Here is a 19,954-nt window from a genome sequence, read left to right as displayed (position 1 = left end):
ACAGATGTGAGACACATCTGCAGCAGAGCTTCACTTCTTCTTTTTCTTCTTTCAGCTGTTCCTGTTAGGGGTCACCACAGCGGATAACATCCCTCCATGTCCTCCTGTCCTCCGTACCTTCTTCTCTCACACCAACCGTCCTTGTGTCCTCCCTCACCACATCCATAAATCTCATCTTTGCTCTTCCTCTTTTCCTTCTACCTGCAACTCCATCTCACTCTTTTCCCCCAAATGTACTCTGGATCTCTCCTCTGTGCATGTCCAAACCATCTCGGTCTCACCTCTCTCACTTTGTCTCCAAGACGTCCTACATGTCCCGTCCTTCTAAGATGCTCATCTCTAATCCTGTCCAACTTTGTCACTCCGAGTGAGAACCTCAACATTTTCAGCTCTGCTCCCTACAGTTCAGTTCAGCCTCCTGTCTTTTTGTCTCCAAACCGTACATCATCACTGCTCTTACTACTGTCCTGTACACTTTCCCTTTCACTCCTGACATCCTCCTCTCCTCCATCCATTTCAACCTTCTTACACTCATTCTCTTCTTCACTTCTCTTCCGCACTTGCCATTACTTTGTCCAGTTGACCCCAGATATTTGAACTTCTCTGCTTTGACGACCTCTATTCCTTGTAGCTGTGCCATTCCACTGTCCTCACACTCATTCACGTACTCGTACTCCGTCTCACTCCTACTGATTTTCATTTCCTTCTCTCTAGTGCATCCCACCATGTCTGTAAGTTTTCTTGCAGCGGAGCTTCACATGTGGTTGAAATGTGAGTCCGTCAAAAAGTGTCCTCTCCGGAAAACTGCAAGGATATTAGTCACCATGTCAGGTGTTATTACAGCAGGCCCGGCGCCAGGAACAGTTTACTAAGGGGGCAATTAGAAATCGCAAGGGGGCAAATATTTTTTCATATAGTGTGTAGTAGTGATGGCGGTCTGACAACGTGTTTCAAACAATTAACTGCGCCAACCACAAAACCACGGCCCCGAAGGTTGCTTTAGTCCGGGAAAATCATGTGGCATATTACCAGGGCAGTTGCGCTTTATCAACTCCCGTGCCCACCTGTTACCCCTCCCCTCCGATTTTCTCACAGACACGCGGTACAACCAGAAAGATGCCAAACATAAAACAACACACACAAACCTACAGGCAAGTCCTTTACATTTAAAATACATACAAATAGCTCCGCGGCATGAAAACAAAACGTCAATGCAAGTCTAAGGTACTTGGCTCGGCGGCCAAAATCATAATTTAAAAAAAATCAACAGACCCCGCGGCTGCACCAGTAATAGCCTTCCTGACTCGCACCGAGTCAACGCTAACCACTTAATCCGCGATCCCAGTTTAGGCGTGTAGGGGACAAAACACTCTGAAGTGATGAATTTTCACCCCCGCTGCATGGGAGGTGACGTCAACGACACATATTCTTACGCTATTTGCGCACAAAGCGGACCATATATGAACACGTACACCAACATAAACGGAGATAAACTTAGCCTACAAAGAAAGAAAATGGATTCACAATATTGTGATTGAATTCGTTTAATTCGGAAGGGGAAAGACTACTCCCATAAACTGACTGCATATTACAGGATATTGCAGTGACAGTGCACTTGTAAGTGTACATGTAAAACCCCCGCCCGCCCGCACGACCCCTCCCCTTATCCTTATCACAGGTCTGTGTGCGTGCGGCTGTGTCAGCATTTCACACATACACCCACAATAACTAGTCCCCAGTAGTTAGGATTGATACATATGTCTAAAACAGGGTTAATATTAAATTCAGGCTTTTTGAAATAATCCTACCTTAATACAGTTGAATTCTACGATTGCAACGTAAGAATCATAACAACCAATCAGATTTGTTCTACCGTGCCAGTTTTAGTAGTGATTTATGTGAAATGTATTTTTGTGCAATGCGCAACCACTTCTCATCTCATCTCATTATCTGTAGCCGCTTTATCCTGTTCTACAGGGTCGCAGGCAAGCTGGAGCCTATCCCAGCTGACTACGGGCGAAAGGCGGGGTACACCCTGGACAAGTCGCCAGGTCATCACAGGGCTGACACATAGACAACCATTCACACTCACATTCACACCTACGCTCAATTTAGAGTCACCAGTTAACCTAACCTGCATGTCTTTGGACTGTGGAGGAAACCGGAGCACCCGGAGGAAACCCACGCGGACACGGGGAGAACATGCAAACTCCGCACAGAAAGGCCCTCACCGGCGCGCAACCACTTAATATTTCGTATTTTAAAATGCAAATTATTAATACGTCTATAATACATTATATTTTCATAAGAAAACAATTAAGTGATCTGAGTCTCCGTTGAGGGGGCGGGGCTGTAACCACGAGGGGGCGACACCCCCTTTCGCCCCCCCATGGCGCCGGGCCTGTATTACAGTCACCATACTGTACACGCATCGCTGCACAGGACATGAAAATCTGTCCTTAAAATCACTCAACAGTTTTTCACTTTGTATATCTTACTCTTGTTTACTGTAAGAAAGGTGGTCAGGTTGCGAAATACACTATACGCCTCTTCTCAGCACAGTAACACGCCCAGTATACGACCTGTAGCTCTGAAATAAATTCTGCGCAGTTCATTTCCATCTCAAAAGGGAGTTTTTGGCAGCAAAGAAACACAAAAATCTGAGGGTTGATTTTTGGACTGTTGTGGACCTGACAAGTTTCCCCTGATTGTCAAACAGCCTGTTTAAAAAAACAAACATACATAACGGTAGATTTTCAGTGTGATCCTTTTATAAATTGTTTTTCTACTTTCATGTCCACATGGTCGACCTTTTCACTGTTGATCCGCAGCTCAAAGTGTTTCCATTATTTTCTGATTATCACTTTTAATGTAAAGGAGGTGTCGATTTTATTCTTGTTCGGCAAAATTTTCATCCTTTTTTTTTCTTTCAGCCATTTTGAGCCAAAATAATCAGTCAGTATTGTTCGTAATAAATATTGCAACTGATACTAATGATAAATTTGTCTAACTTTTTTGCAAAATCGAACGTGGTGTATATCGATGGATTTAATTTTGCATTAAAGCTAGACTGCCTTTCAGATTTTAAGTGTAGGCCATAAAAAGAATTTTCCTCCGACACCCAGTTATTTTTGTTTAGTGACCGAAAGCTACTGAATTCGAATCACAGACTTCCAATTTTATTCGTTTTTTTGTTTAAAATAGAACAATTAATGAATTTATTTCCACATGGCCCTCAATTCTCCGCTATTTTTTCCTGCTTCACCATGAACCAATTCAAGATACTACGTCATGCATCACGTGGTGGGCTTTCCCCATTCATGCAAGGCATTGTGAGATTCAAATTTGAAACAGGAGAGAAAAATGGAGGGCGTGAGTGTGCGAATGAAACGTGAAAGAGCAACTACAGTAATGGAAAGAAAGCAAGAAGAAAAGACGTTATGTTATATACGAAGGAAAGGAAACGCAGGAAATATCAAACTAATAAATATGGGCGCTCAGCGAGCACCTCGGTGTGATCAGCTGTTCGTTTAGCGACAGAATGATGGAACTGTCAGTGCACGCTCAAAGGGAAACCTGTAGATGGCAGTAATGCAACACTGTGGATGCCAGCTGCCGTAAAACCCAAAAGAAGAAGGTAAACCTGCGCATGCACACATGGACTTCCTCTGTCTGCTTGACTGCGCGAAGTGAGCAATTTCATGCACATTATTTGCTTTAATCCCCTCAAATTAAATAACTTCCCAGCCACAGAATGGCCTGATATTTTGTGAGATATTACAGAAATAAACAGATATCACAATCACCACATTTCAGAGGGAACTAAATTTCACTGATTTTTATGAAATCGAAAGGCTGTCTCGCTTCAGCGAGCTCAAAATTTTATCCAATTACGTGACACACAGCGAGGGAATGAGTGCAGCAACCATGTGAGATGTAGGGAAGGGGGCGGGGCTAACAGGTGATGTCAGGTAATATTGGAGTGTGGAAAAAACACGTACATGTGCAGATTCACATGTCGATTCATGCGTCTCGTCTCATTATCTGTAGCCGCTTTATCCTGTTCTACAGCGTTGCAGGCAAGCTGGAGCCTATCCCAGCTGACTACGGGCGAAAGGCGGGGTACACCCTGGACAAGTCGCCAGGTCATCACAGTGCTGACATTAGAAAGAAAAAGAGAGTTTTCAAGAGCAAATTTAGAAACAATAAATAAATCAATTAAATTAATATCGGAGAAATAAATAACAGGAGGAAAAAAATTTAAAAATCTGTACAAGCGTTCACGTTTTAAAATGTGTCTGTTGTAATTAAGAGAAATTTTTAAAAATTACTTAAAAAGGTAAAAAAAAAGAACCCCTCACGATATCAATAAAAAGCATATTGTATCGATAATGTAATGTATCGCAATATTGAAGGTTTTTATCGTCGTATTTCTCAGACGTATCCCTCAGCCGAGGTGTAGTCTGAAACCAAACCAAATCAAAACAAAAAACCGAGTGATTTCAGTCCGTGCGTGTTGATTTTAATCATTACCCTTCTTGTGTTTTGCGTTATGGTTGGGTTTGTCTTCTCTTCGCTTTGCTTGGGAACAGGGATGAGTCAGTGAACGTAATTGGGCGATTCTGCGATAAGGGTGACGAAGAGGTGAGTCTTTAAACAAGTCGGCACTCATCAGAATTTTCGGGCTCACCATCTCTGTGCAGCGTTGTTTGACGGTAAATGACTTTCATGTGGGTATCACTCTCGCTGCTCCCTGGAATCCAGTCTGACTGCTTTGCCACGCCTCTGCTTGAGCTGCCAATGGAAACGGCAGCGTTCTCTGGGCAGCACCATTTTATAACGAGATTGAGCTGAGGTTTAGAGCAGTCTGGCTTTACCAGTGTGTCGAGTAATTTCAAGGGATTCACAATTATATGCTCTCGCCTTTCGGGCTACGCCACAGTAATGTCCTAAACACAGTCCATGGGTCAGGAATAATCACATTTAATCAAAGCACCAATCCCACAGGCTCCCGAGTGGCGCAACAAAAAAGCGTTCACACTATTGTTTGGGGGAGCATGAGATCCAATCTCGGTATTGCTCAATGGGAGGGGCATACTCTTGCCCTGTCAGTCAGAGGGAACACAAGCCAATCGTAAGCATCTGTGAACTCATGTTGTTGTGAATGTGGAAGACATTTAGTGTGTGTGTGTGTGTGTGTGTGTGTGTGTGTGTGTTAAGCTGCCCTGTGAGCAGCAGTTTAAAAAAGATGGAGGAAGCATGTGTTTGCCCCGCCCCTGGGAATGGGCAAGAGCTAGGGGGGAAAAACAAAGTTGGCACTGTTGATTCCTGAGATCATTTCAGGTGAATATTTTATTTTATTTTTTTTTTAATTTCATCTCATTTTCTTCCACTTATCCGGGGCCGGGTCGCGGAGGCAGCAGTCTGAGCATGGAAGCCCAAACTTCCCTCTCCCCAGACATCTCGGCTAGCTCCTCGGGAAGAACACCGAGGCGTTCCCAGGCCAGCTGAGAGATATAGTCCCTCCAGCGTGTCCTGGGTCTTCCCCGGGGCCTCCTCCCGGGGGGGACATGCCTGGAACACCTCCCCAGGGAGGCGTCCAGGAGGCATCCGAAAGAGATGCCCGAATTATTATTATTTTTATTAATTTATTTTTTAATTTTATAATAAATCTGCTCTTCTCCTCTCAGGGTGTTTCAGCTGATACACAATACACTTTCCTGATTGTAAAACTGTTTTTCATTTTTTTTAAAGCTGATTTTCAACTGTTATAATCTTTAAAATTCTATCTATCTATTAATTAATTTATTTTTTATACAGTCAGTGAGGGGAGAAAAAGTATAAAATATAAAAGTTTGTCTTTTAAATACAGTGCTACTCTTTTAGTGGCAGTTTGTTACAAAACCTGCACAAAAGTTTGGACACGCCTTCTAATTCTTTGAATTTTTTCATGTTTTAACATAATGATGGACGTCATTTCTCTTTACTGAGTTGTTCGGTTCTTGACATAATACTGTATGGATTACTGCAGTTGTCAAATAGGGCTATTTTATTTATTTATTTATTTGGTATATTTATTATTTACTATTTAACAGTTATACCACAAAATTGAGTCGTACATGAGCCACTAGCTGACGGGGTGCTACGCACCGAGATTGAGTAGAATAACTGTTTTATTCTATCCACATTCACTGGATTTTGAGAAATGGAGCATTTTTTTTCAAATCCGATAAATAAAAACTTTATACAAATGTCCGACAAAATCATTTCCGCTTAGAATGTAAACAAACCAGCGAAATGTCAGTGAAAAATACGCTAATAATAATTCTTGAAAAAAAAAAAAGATACATTCTTACCATCAAATACTTTTATTCCATAATTTGGGTTTTTTTTTGTATTTCTGGAATTTTGTTTTTGAAGCGAGTTTTTATTTCATCCTTGGTTGGTTCAGTAACACGCTCCACCATTTTGTTTTTCTCGACTCGCGGTATATGAGCTGATATCCTAGTAGTAGAGTAGCCAAACAGAGTGCGATTGCTCATATCCAGTGAATATGGATGGAATAAATATTGTTTGATCTGAAACACATTTAAGAAGGCAAGAAATGTATCCACTAATTAACTTTTAATGTGAGACACCTGTTAATTGAAAAGCATTGCAGGTGACTACCTCATGAAGCTGGTTAAGATGATGCTAATAGTGTGCAAAGGGTCATCAAGGGAAACGCTGGATACGCTGAAGAATCTAAAATAAACATTTTTTGTATTTAACACTTTTTTTTTTTTTTTTTTTTTTAATTTACATCATAATTCCATATATGTTCCAGATGTTATTTCATAATTCTTCAGTGTTCTACAATGTAGAAAATAGTCACAGTACAGAAAAACCTATGAACGAGTCGAGTAGGGGTGTACATACTTTTGACTGGTACTGGAAATCGTGATGCATTGTGTATTGTACAAATGTTTGATATTTTCTTCACATTGCCCATCCCTAGCTTCGTGTGTGTTTTTCTATGGATCTGAGGCCCAGAGCAGGTCAGTCTAAGCGCCTCGGCTCTCTACAGGAGCGTCGCAGCATGATCCTCACTGCTCTGTTCTGTTTAGACAAAAGCCAGTAAATTTCCATCAACAACTGAACATCTGCTTTTACACTGACTGAGTTATATTTATTCAGGTGCGCAACCTACCGAGTTTGTACAAAAAGGCAGTGTTTGTAGTAACTGTGACCACTCACTCACACGTTCTTTACCTTTTTGTGTCTGTCCGAAGGTGTTTGAGAGCAGCAGCGTGCAGAACGTCAGTATCGATGTGAAGAATCACGTGGCGAGCGAAGTGAAGACGGATTTCAAGTTCGAACCGGAGGAGAAACTCGACACGCGCTTCTTTGGCGAGCTCCTCGCTGAGGTCTACCGGAAAAACAACGACATCCACACCTGCATCTCTGAGCATGTGACCAAGATCCATGGGAGGTGCGAGAGAAAGTTTCTCCTTCACTGTTAACAGGGATGAGAATTTTCCGTGGATCTGCGGAATTCTGAGTTTTTCCCGCTGAAAATGTCATTTTTGTGAAACGTGTAAATCCGTTGAGAAAATTTCGGGGAGGTCGGCGCGAGGCGAGACTTGTGGTGGCACAAGCAGGCAGGACCGACCGACTGCCCGCCAGCATCTTTCGGCAGCGCTCATCGCAAAATTAGTTGCAGCTGTGATAACGGAAATCGTCATTGCTTTCTTCAATGTTTATGCTAACGACAACTCATGATGATTTCCGGCAACGTTTTGGCGCTAGTTTCATCTCACTTCTACAATTCACGAAGAAACAAGCTATACGTACACGGTTTTGATCACTTCTTAAGTTCTAGTTATTTTGGTTAGTTTTCAAAGTTACTTCGCCAATATGGCGAAAGTTTTGGACCGCAAAAATGAGGATCGTGCCAGGGAAATCGATAAATCGAACGGGATAAAGAACTGTTTCCGATGGGCATGGCTCGATAGTAGCGTTACCGTGCAGATAGGGACACAAACTGTGACAACGTGCCTGACGGAACATATCCGAAAAGTGGACGTGCCGGGAAAGGTTCTGTGTATTCTGTGCTCAGATATGATCAATTATGGAAACAGAGGAGCTAGAAACATCCAGGAGCACATCAAAACAAAAAAGCACAAAGGTACGTTTTACTTAAATTGTCAAAGATAGAGTCAGGAGCAGTGATGGGAATAACGGCGTTAGAAATAAACGGCGTTACTTTTTTTAGTAACGAGTAATCTAACTAATTACTTTTTACATCGTTATAACGCTGTTCCCGTTACTTACAATAAAATACTATGCGTTACTTTATTAAAGCTGTTCTCATCTGGCACGCTGCTCGTTCAGCCTTTCTTTACTCTGCTTTCGTGTGGGGCGGGGAGACGCGAGACAACGGCACAGTAAGCCAATCAGAGTAGATTTTAACAGCATACGTAGGTAGGCCACGCCTACTGCACTGCGCACTCTTTCAATAGGAAGACCCAGCGATGGCGAGCGGTCAGCCCAGCACTGCGCTTTCACATTGGAAATACAGCCATTACTTTTCATTACTTGAAATAAAAGGCAAAAATGTCTACGTGCAATGCACATTATGTCGAGGAACAAAGCGTTTGTCCTCGTCAGTGGCCAGTAATTAGTAACATAATTTTAATAACTACAAAAATATATTAAATTTGATAGATGTCTTATCTCACATTGTCCCACAAAAATATTAATATAGTGTAGATAACGTTACTAATTGGTTCTGTTAAGTGTCCATTTCAGTCATTAAACACATTTAACATTCACTTTTATTATGATTACACTAATTGAATTAGATTTTTTTTTTTTTTTTTTTTTTGGAGGGGGAACAAAATGTAACGGAATAATTACTTTCCCTGGTAATTAGTTACTTTTATCACAAAGTAACTCCGTTACTAACTCAGTTACTTTTTGGGAAAAGTAACTAGTAACTATAACTAATTACTTTTTGAAAGTAACGTGCCCAACACTGGTCAGGAGGAATCTAATATATCGTTACGGTTACCTCCATTATCGCTCGCGAGATATATATCCCATTCTCCCATATTCCCATATATATGTCCCATTCTCATCCCTGCGTTAAACATGCTTGAGACAGAAGTGTTATTGGGGGTTTCGTTTTCCTTTGGGTTAATTTTTGGTCCATTATAAAAACCGCTTTCTATCCTTTTTAAAATTTTTTTTTTTTTAACCTTCCTCTTCTGTCAAAGATACTCGCTGTTCTTAATGCAAGCTAACGCACCTTGTTTACTCTGTAAAGTAAAAGGTTCTTAATCTGTAGTGCTTTCCTCGGAAAGCCTTTCCTTCGTCCCTGCATGCTATGAGCAATGAGTTGGCAACTGGAAATGGCAAAAGACTAAACATAATGTTTGTTTTGTTTTATCTGACTGCTTCACTGACACTGTTATATAAATTAAACAGACAGTCTCCGTGAAGCAGCCAGGTATCGTGTGTGTTTTGTTTTTTATATATACGGTATATAACAATACACACACGATACCTGGCTGCTTCACTGTCTGATTCTCGTACTGCTTATAAAGCTGCTGCTCATGTCCTGTCATGTTCTCTTCTTTTCTACAGGAAATACTTACTGGACCTCGATCATAAGGTAGGGAGTGGCAGTGGGAGCACGTAATAGGAGCACTTACTTAGTCCTTAGATCATTAAAGTGTATTTACATAAACGCTGAAATACTGCGTAGAAGAAAAATCAGTGCCGTAGAATTGAAATAAACGTTGTGTGTGTTTATAGACTAATGAGAACCAAATGACTCCACAAGGATCGTAAAATCTGACAATTTCAACCTTCTGGGGACCTTTGTATGGTCCCCATAAGAAAACTAGTTTACAAACTAGTTTAATTAATACAAATTAAAAAAATAAGAGCCAAAAAGTTTTCTTATCATTACTGATGTTCGAGTTGGGCTTCAGAAGTTACAGGCATTTTTAATTAATTTAAATTTAATTAAGGCATTAATTGTGTCAGTAGAAGGTCCTCACAATGTTAGTGAGACGTGTGTGTGTTTTACATTTGTCACTGTGGTAGGAGAAAGCAGACATCGAACACCTCATTCCTAAAGGAGTGTCTGAACTGACGAAGCAGCAGATTCGCTATCTCCTACAGGTGTGTGTGTGTTGTAGTAATCAGCACTCTTCCATTACAACCCCACCCTTTTCTCTCCCCAACATCCCCACCCTTACATTCCTGTCTAATAACAACACTGGCATGTTTAGTCTTTGTTGTGCTTTGCTAAATGACATTGGAAGTTTTTGTCCCCCTTTCCAGACGCGCATAACGGCTGATAAGACCATGCGCTTGCTTCTGAGCACCTTCAGCAGCTTGAGAGAAGAGCTGGTGCACCTGCAGGACGATCTGAGGGTGAGAACGCCCTCCTGAGATTACGGTTGTTCTCGCTTTATGGCGGAATCACGGACTTGAAGAAATAATAAAAGAATTTTCAACTGTTTCTGTATCTTTGTGCAATAACCAGGGATGGATTACTTTTATTAGGAACACCTGTACACCGGCTTATTCGTGGTGTTTTCCAGGCAGCTAATCATGTAGCAGCAGCAGCAGCATAGTGCGTAAACTCGTACAGATCCACGTCTTGGGTGAAACGTCAAGTGAGATGGAGTTGTGTTCTGAGCTGACTAGGGTGTGGATTTCAGAAATTGCTGAGCTCAAGGGGTTTTCACATAAAACAGTCTCTAAAGTTTATACACAATGGTACAAAAAAAAAAATTAAGATCTTCAGACAAATGGCGAGAGGAGAAGAGCCAGACTCAGTCAAGCTGACAGGAATGCTACGGTTATTCAAACGAGACCGTTAATGACTGCATAGATCACTCCGGCTCCATCTAGCCCAGAAGGAGCGATCTAAAGTGGCCCACCTTGTGCAATAAATGTTGTAAGCTATATATAGAAGTGATATCCACCCTAGGAATACCGACCTATTTACTAGAAAGAATCCAGAACAGTGAGGAATTGACCTTTTTGTTGAATTGCTGTTGAATTAAGGCTTAATTAGTCCATAACTTCATTAATAATTGAAATGAAGCAAATCTGGGTAGAAGTTCTATGCACCCTAGGTCCCCCTACCTTCTTGCCAGAAAGAATCAAAATCAGTGAAGAATTGAGGGAGAAGAAGCGATTTGTGTTGAAACTGCTCATTAGGGATTAACTTAATTACTCCATATCTTCATTATTAATTGCAATTATGCAAATTTGGTTAGAAGCTCTATACACCCCAGGCAGACCGACCTTCCTGCCAAAAAGAATAAAAATCGGTGAAGAATTGAAAGAGAAGACGCGATTTTCGTGAAATCTGGACAATGCCGGCTGAACGACAGACAACATATGATGGCATAAATTCATCACCTGTCGGTCAGATGAGCCAATAACCACTCTGTACACCCGTGGTGGGCAGAAAAGCATCTCCGTAGATCTTGAATCTTGATGTAGATGGGCTACAAAAGCACAAGATCCCATCAGATTCATTTCCTCGCAGCCAAGAACAGGAATCTGACTCGACAGTGGGTGCACAATCACCTTCTCATCTCATGAAGATGTTCTACAAAATGATTAACAGAAGCGTCCCCCTCCCCCGACTGCCCCAACAACTGCCTTTAGACGTCCATTATAACTGAGTTTTGAGTAAATACACTTTCTTTTTCTCACTCCAGGGAAACCACTCTCCACGTGGAGTAGATCGAGCTGAGGTTGAAAAATGGCAGAGTTGCTTTAACTGTAAATATTTCTCCCTCTTGATGTGCTCTCTGATTTATCATGAAGATTGGAATTCAAATGTTGGCCAAAAGTGTCAGATCTGGCAGTTGTTGAACATAACTTCGAACGCAAGAGTGATTTGTAGTCACATTAACTGTTGGAACATTGTGCCACGCCCACTTACTTTTAAGCCGAACAGGTAACTAAAGTTATAGATCAAACATTTGAGGAAAACATCGAGATTGTTCCGAGGTTATAAATGTAGGTGTGAGCTTGAAATGAGCATACTTGGCATGGACCCATGAGGGAACACCCAGTTACAGTTATAATTGTGTTGCAGCAATCACTGGACGCACGGGTAGGATTACCTGAGAGTGATCTGGAATGCATTCTCGTACATCATGCAGAATTTGATTTCTACTTTAATAAGTTCTGACTGTGAGTTGGCCTCGTGGTTTGCGTGTCCACCTCTTGACCGGGAGATTGCAAGTTCTACTTGCGGTCGGGCCATGCCAAAGACCATCATAAAAATGGTACTTACTGCCATCTGGTGAGGCACGCTGCAATACAGATGTGAGTAGGGGGTCAAACTCTGGCAGTTACCAGAGGACCCGCCCCCCACTGTAACCCTAGTGATGCAGTATAATAGTCGAGAGGCCGAGGGCTATGAAAACGGTGATTGGTTCTGCCCTCAAGAGACTGGTTAGTATTGGGACATGATACAGCCTGGGAAGACCAGATCCTGGCACGGGAGGGAGTTTCATGTAATGGGTTTTTTTTCTTGCAGTTCGCCAATCAGCCAATTATGTGGCAGGAGTGCAATGTGTATCCAGTCATGAGCTGGTTTTCTCAGTGACTTTGGCATGGTTGCTGGTACCAGATAGTTGTTTGGAGTATTTCAGAAACTCCTGATCTCCTGGGATTTTCACGCAATTTACACAGCATGGTGTGAAAAATAAAAAGCAGATAGATCAGACTGGTGGTGTAGTGGTTAGCACCGTCACCTCACAGCAAGAAGGTCCTGGGTTCGAGCCCAGCAGCCTGCGAGGGCCTTCCTGTATGGAGTTTGCATGTTCTCCCCGTGTCTGCATGGGTTTCCTCCGGGTGCTCCGGTTTCCCCCACAGTCCAAAGACATGCAGGTTGGGCTAATTGGTGGCGCTAAATTGACGGTAGGTGTGAATGTGAGTGTGAATGGTTGTCTGTTTGTCAGCCCTGCAATGACCTGGTGACTTGTCCAGGGTGTACCACGCCTCTTGCCCATAGTCAGCTGGGATAGGCTCCAGCTTGCCTGCGACCCTGGACAGCATAAGCGGCTACAGATAATGGATGGATGGATAGATCAGACTGGCTCGAGCTGACACTAACTAACCTAAATGAGACCGTCAGTGACAGCGTAACTCACTCTGGCCCCATCTAGCCCAGAAGGAACGATCTAAAGTGGGCCACCTTGCGCAGTTCTACTCTCAACCAGTCCACCTCAAATATTTGAGATTGGAACTGTGCAGGGTGGTCCACTTTAGATAGCTCCTTCTGGACCAGATGGGGCTGGAGTGGGTAGAAGTTATATGTACCCTAGGCACCCCACCTTCATGCCAAAAAGAATCAAAATCGGTGAAGAATTGAGGGAGAAGAAACTGTATGGAAACTGCTCATTAGGGATTGATTAATTACTCCATATGTTCAGTATTAATTGCAGTTGTGCAAATTTGGGTAGAAGCTATATGCACCCCAGGCAGACCTACCTTTCTGCCAAAAAGAAGAAAAATCGGTGAAGAACTGAGAGAAGAAGCGATTTTCGTGAGATGTGGGCAACACCAGACGGACGACGGGCAACACATGATGGCCTAAACTCATCACCTGTCGGTCAGATGAGCTAACAATAAAAAGCATCTCCGAATGCTCAACACCGTTGAACCCTGAGGCAGATTGGAGTGGAACCCAAACAGTCTTCTGCTGTCGCAGCCAGCTTCCAGATGCTTTTCCGAGATGCTTTTCTGCTCACCATGGTTGTACAGAGTGGTTATTTGAGTTAGTGTAGACTTCCCGACCCTCTCTTATCATCCAGATGTTTCCTGTATTTGCATGATTTCACGTTACAGCGCTGACGGGTGCATCGGATAACTGCATGAACAAGCAGGTGTACAGGTGTTCCTGTTGAAGTGGGCAGTCAGCGTGTACCTCTAAGATGATGCGGTGGTGTTGATTGTGCCTGGTGTGTGCAGCGCCTGGAGAGTGAGAAAGAGCAGCTGAATAAGGACCTGAGCTTTAAAGCTGATCAGACGCAGCAGTATGAGAGACTGGTGGAAAGCGTACGCGAGAACAACCGCCAGCTGCAGGTACGAACCACCAATTGCACACTGGAAAGTAACAGAATTCAAGCACTTTACTGTCATTTCCCATCTTAAAGCATTTTATACCACAGAGCTGTCAAATTATTGTGCTCCGTCAGAAACATTATTGTTCACAGCTTGCGTAGGAACTGCAGAAACAGATCGAGAAGGTGTGGAATTGCTGATGATGTCAAGTTTTCAGCGAGCAAGGACACGTTTATTTAGCATTTTTATAACTTTAACATAACAGGCATGATTTTGTTTCATCGTCTTATTAACTTTGAAATAAAACTGAGACTACTACCTCTACAGTTCCACAACATTAAACGTAGCTATAAATGGATAAAAAGTAGGGATGTGCTGGTACTGGGTATTGGTGATCATTCTATCCACATTCACTGGATATGAGCAATCATGCGTTCTGAGTGGCTACTCTACTACTAGGATATCAGCTCATATACTGTGTGTAGAGAAAAACAAAATGGCGGAGCACATCAAAGATATATCAGTTTATCAAGTATTTAAAAGAAACCGAAATGACTGAAAGAACATTGTCGTCGTCCCCCCCAATATTGCCCGTTTTACACTCCAGTCCAGTCGGTGGCAGTAATGCACCTTTTAAGTTGGTTTGCCAACCGCTAAAAAAACCCTAAAGAAGAAGAAAAGCAAAATGGCAGAGCTTGTTGCTGAACCAACCGAGGACGAAATAAAAACTCTACTCAAAAACAAAACCCCAAAAAATACAATAAAATAAAATATGGAATAAAAAGTACTTGATGGTAAGAACATTTTTTTTTTTCAAGAATTATCGCATTTTTCACAAATTGCTTCTGTCATTTTGCCGGTTTGTTTACATTCTAAGTGGAAATGATTTTGTCGGACGTTTTGTGTAAAGTTTTTATTTTTTGAATTTGCAAAAAATAAAAATGCTCCGTTTCTCAAAATCCAGTGAATGTGGATAGAATAAAACAGTTATTCCACTCAATCTCGTCATACACGGCTTATAGACAACTCGGTGCTATGCGCCTCGTCAGCTGTCAGCTCATGTACGACTTGATTTCGTGGAATAACTGTTATACTGTCTTTCTATGCTTGTACCCCTACTTGTATTGAGAGAAAAAATAAAAGGCGCTTCAGTTCCAACATCTGATGCTACATGATGCAAAGGCTGGGCAATATATCAATATCAAAATAATATCATAATATCTTTTTTGAAAAAATTGCAATTTTTTTTATGGATGTTGTAATAACTTTTTATTTAATTGCTTTTTTTTAATCATTCAAACTGACTGGAGGATGCTTATTCTTTTAAAACACTACAAATTTATTTTTTAAAACCTTGTTAATTTTTTTAATACAGAAAAATGTAAATTTTTTTGTGCATTCCCGCCCCCCCCTTTTCTCCCCGATTTGTACATGGCCACTTCCTATGGAATCAATTTTGTGCCAAAATGTTCATACAATACTTTTGAAATATCAAACAAAAACGACAAATCAAAATACAAAAAAAGAAAAAAAAAAGTCAAATTTTTTAGACTGGCAAACAAATTATTCGTGTAATCGTGCAAAATATCAGTCTATTACTCTTCAGAAACCTTTTATTTTTGTTCTGCGTCTTTCTCAGTTTTGCTTGACGTAATTTATTTTGGTTGCGATTCCAGCTTTCTCGTTTGCGCTCCCTGACTTTTTGCTTGCAGTTTTGGCACAAACTTCACGTGTGGGCGGGCTGTCCAGGAATGCATTCCCAATGGCTAACTTGCGTTTGACTGACAGCTATGCTCAGCGATTCCCCGGAGGCTGTTGCGGCCATTCCCTACTCGGATTTTGGCGGACTTTTTGACGAGTGACCGATCCATTGACGGTAAACAAGGATCGAGTGGACTTCAGTGGCGACTATGATATTGAATTTACACTTTGTTGAATTAATTCAATATCATAGTCGCCACTGAAGTCCACTCGATCCTTGTTTACGGTCAATGGATCGGTCACTCGTCAAACAGTCCGCCAGAATCCGAGTAGGGAATGGCTGAGCGTAGCTGTCAGTCAAACGCAAGTTAGCCAATGGGAATGCATTCCTGGACAGCCCACCCACACGTGAAGTTTGTGCCAAAACTGCAAACAAAAAGTCAGGGAGCGCAAACGAGAAAGCTGGAATCGCAACCAAAATAAATTACGTCAAACAAAACTGAGAAAGACGCGGAACAAAAATAAAAGGTTTCTGAAGAGTAATAGACTGATGTTTTGCACGATTACATGAATAATTTGTTTGCCAGTCTAAAAAAATTGACTTTTTTGTATTTTGATTTGTCGTTTTTGTTTGATATTTCAAAAGTATTGTATGAACATTTTGGCACAAAATTGATTCCATAAGTTCCCACCCCATAACACGAAAGGTATCCTGTGTTTCCTCTGAAGTCTGGCATAACACACTCGAAGGAAAGTGCTATCCGTCCACTTCCACATACATGAGCTCACAGACAGGAGAGCGAGTGTTTTCCACGCCCCATTCCCTCCGAGCACAGGACAATTTTATTTTCTTGGGCTCCTGGTCACAGATGGTTGTGGCAACCTCGGGATTCGATTAGCGATTTTGAGATGATGGTGTGAATGCTTTTATTTATTTATTTTCTGCTGATTAAAACAAAAAAAAAAGTTAAAAATTTGGTCTGAGTGAGCGAGCGTCCTCCTTAAGAAAGCGCTGTGACTTGAGTGCACATGAAGGTATTTGTGAGCGAACAGTTGAGCGCGAGAGCATTTCACTTGACGATTCAAGGTGCAGTTCACACCACTTTGTGGCCATTTTTAACAACGATGCTCACTGATCTGGTTTGCCGGTCTCATGCTGTTTATTAAAAATGCTGTTAAAATTTCACAACACCCTAAATTTAAAACTCAGCGGCACATAGTAAACTGTTCCATGATGCCTGTGATGATGCTATACTCAGCACGATAGTCAGTTCAGGATCAGAATTGGTAAAGAACCAAAGAACGTCCGTTGTGGGGGGAAAAAATGGTATCGATGCATCGCTAATAAAATGTATGACATGATGTTCTTTAATAAAAATAATACTGTGGTAAAAGAGGAACATCGTCTCCTGGTTAATCACACCACCTACCCAGTCACTGATTATTTCTCTAAAGTGGCATAGCCTGTACATGACGAGAACATTTCGCTTTGAGATGGTAAATACAGGACTTTCATTCATTTATTTATTTATTTAAATAAAATGACGATGAACTGGTATGTTCTGATCTCTTTGCACGTTGTACGCAGATGTCTCTGAAGGAGAGCACCTCCTCCCAGCGCAACCTGGAGACTCAGCTCATGAACAACCGCGGCGCAGACTCCAGTAAGGATTTCCGCATCAAAGATCTGGAAGGCAGCAAGCGGTTGTTGGAGCAGGAGAATGAGCTGCTGCGCAAGAAGGTGGGAGGAGCTTCTTCTGCAAAACAAGTTTTTTTTTTTTTTTTTTTTTTAATCGCTTAAAACAGGGGTTTTCAAAGTGTGGGAGAGTCAGCCCCCCTCAGAGAGCAAATAAACAACAGCGCCCCCCCCCTTACAATTTTTGTTGTTGCTATACTTAATGTTCCATTCGTATTTAAAAAAATGGTTGTTGTACACATTTCTTTTACACATTTTAAACATATGAGCTTTTTTAAAACCTCTTTTTTACACATTTTAAACATCTGTGCTTTTTTAAAACATCATTTTTTTACACATTTTAAACATCTGTGCTTTTTAAAACCTCTTTTTTACACATTTTAAACATCTGTGCTTTTTAAAACCTCTTTTTTTTTTACACATTTTAAACATGTGCTTTTTTAAAACGTCATTTTTTTTACACATTTTAAACATCTGTGCTTTTTAAAACCTCTTTTACACATTTTAAACATCTGTGCTTTTTAAAACCTCTTTTACACATTTTAAACATCTGTGCTTTTTAAAACCTCTTTTACACATTTTGAACATCTGTGCTTTTTAAAACCTCCTTTTACACATTTTAAACATGTGCTTTTTAAAACCTTTTTTACACATTTTAAACATCTGTGCTTTTTAAAACCTCTTTTTTTACACATTTTAAACATCTGTGCTTTTTAAAACATCTTTTTTACATGTTTTACACATCTGTGCTTTTTTAAAATATCATTTTTACACATTTTAAACATCTGTGCTTTTTAAAATCTCTCTTACACATTTTTAAACATCTGTGCTTTTTAAAACCTCTCTTTTTTTTTTACACATTTTAAACATCTGTGCTTTTTAAAACCTCTTTTTTTTTTTTTACACATTTTAAACATCTGTGCTTTTTAAAACCTCTTTTTTTTTTTTTTACACATTTAAAACATCTTGTTTTACACATTTTAAACATTTCATAGCATCGTTAGCTAGCACCTCTTGGCAGACAACACACTGTGGCAGTGGAGCATCTTCAGATCCAGTCCATGAAAATCCAAACTTTAAATAATCGTGGTCATACTTCCTTCCTTCTTTTTTTTGCTTGGCCCAGACTCTGTCTCCTCACTCACTGTAGCTTTAGGTACTAAAAATTGATCCATTTTGTCTCTGGCAAAGGCTAGCTGAAGTTCGCTAAATGTCCGCAATAGTAACTTATTCTGGTTTATTTTTCCTCATGTTGCGCCCCCCCGCGAAGAACTCTGGCGCCCCCTAGGGGAGGCGCGCCCCACACTTTGAAAAGCCCTGGCTTAAACAATTTAAACGATGATCGTATGATTTCATACTTCAACAAACGGAACGAAGATTAGCAGGAGCTCTTGATGTCCACTTTACACTTGTAGAGGAGATGGATATTTCTTCAGGTTTTATTGAATCCGTCTTGAACACCCGATCGGAACAAATGACTTCTTGTATGTGTACTACAGCGGCGAAGCCCAGAATTAAATCGAGACGGCCTTTCAATTTCATAAAATCGGTGAAATTTAGTTCCGTCTGAAATGTGGTCATTGTGATATCTGTTTATTTCTGTAATATCAGAAAATATCAGGCCATTCTGTGGCTGGGAAGCTACTTAATTTGAGGGGATTAGAGCAAATAATGTGCATGAAATTGCTCGCTTGGTGCAGTCAAGCAGACAGAGGAAGTCCGTGTGCGCATGCGCAGGTTTACCTTCTTCTTCTTTTGGGTTTTACAGCAGCTGGCATCCACAGTGTTGCATTACTGCCATCTACAGGTTTCCCTTTGAGTGTGCACTGACAGTTCCATCATTCTGTCACTAAACAAACAGCTGATCACACCGAGGTGCTCGCTGAGCGCCCATATTTATTAGTTTGATATTTCCTGCGTTTCCTTTCCTTCGTATCGAACTGCTCTATCATGTTATTTACAGCGCTATTAACAGTGAAGTATTATGCCTACTCATCTCATCTCATTATCTGTAGCCGCTTTATCCTTCTACAGGGTCGCAGGCAAGCTGGAGCCTATCCCAGCTGACTACGGGCGAAAGGCGGGGTACACCCTGGACAAGTCGCCAGGTCATCACAGGGCTGACACATAGACACAGACAACCATTCACACTCACATTCACACCTACGCTCAATTTAGAGTCACCAGTTAACCTAACCTGCATGTCTTTGGACTGTGGGGGAAACCGGAGCACCCGGAGGAAACCCACGCGGACACGGGGAGAACATGCAAACTCCACACAGAAAGGCCCTCGCCGGCCACGGGGCTCGAACCCGGACTTTCTTGCTGTGAGGCGACAGCGCTAACCACTACACCACCGTGCCGCCCCCATTATGCCTACTTCTTCTTTTAAAAAATTAAACACCAACCAGACAGATCTTTAGTCACAGTTTTTGTCGACGGCTTACAGCAAATCTTTTTATTTCCGAC

At 41.4% G+C, this 19,954-nt stretch overlaps 1 protein-coding gene across 1 annotated transcript in view; it reads left to right on the top strand.

Moving 5' to 3' along the window:
- Nucleotides 1-19,954, top strand: part of pof1b (POF1B actin binding protein) — a 78,698-nt gene that overhangs the window by 44,167 nt on the left and 14,577 nt on the right. Inside the window, exons 3-8 of the mRNA XM_060936468.1 lie at nucleotides 7,272-7,471; nucleotides 9,628-9,655; nucleotides 10,093-10,170; nucleotides 10,333-10,425; nucleotides 13,996-14,109; nucleotides 17,378-17,530. Coding sequence (XP_060792451.1) covers nucleotides 7,272-7,471; nucleotides 9,628-9,655; nucleotides 10,093-10,170; nucleotides 10,333-10,425; nucleotides 13,996-14,109; nucleotides 17,378-17,530 — 666 coding nt within the window. The remainder of the gene's footprint in view (nucleotides 1-7,271; nucleotides 7,472-9,627; nucleotides 9,656-10,092; nucleotides 10,171-10,332; nucleotides 10,426-13,995; nucleotides 14,110-17,377; nucleotides 17,531-19,954) is intronic.

Source organism: Neoarius graeffei, chromosome 12 (genome assembly GCF_027579695.1).
Source record: "Neoarius graeffei isolate fNeoGra1 chromosome 12, fNeoGra1.pri, whole genome shotgun sequence".
Taxonomy (NCBI): domain Eukaryota; kingdom Metazoa; phylum Chordata; class Actinopteri; order Siluriformes; family Ariidae; genus Neoarius; species Neoarius graeffei.
The sequence above is the reverse complement of the archived record's forward strand: the minus strand, read 5'-3'. Positions and strand labels throughout refer to the sequence as shown.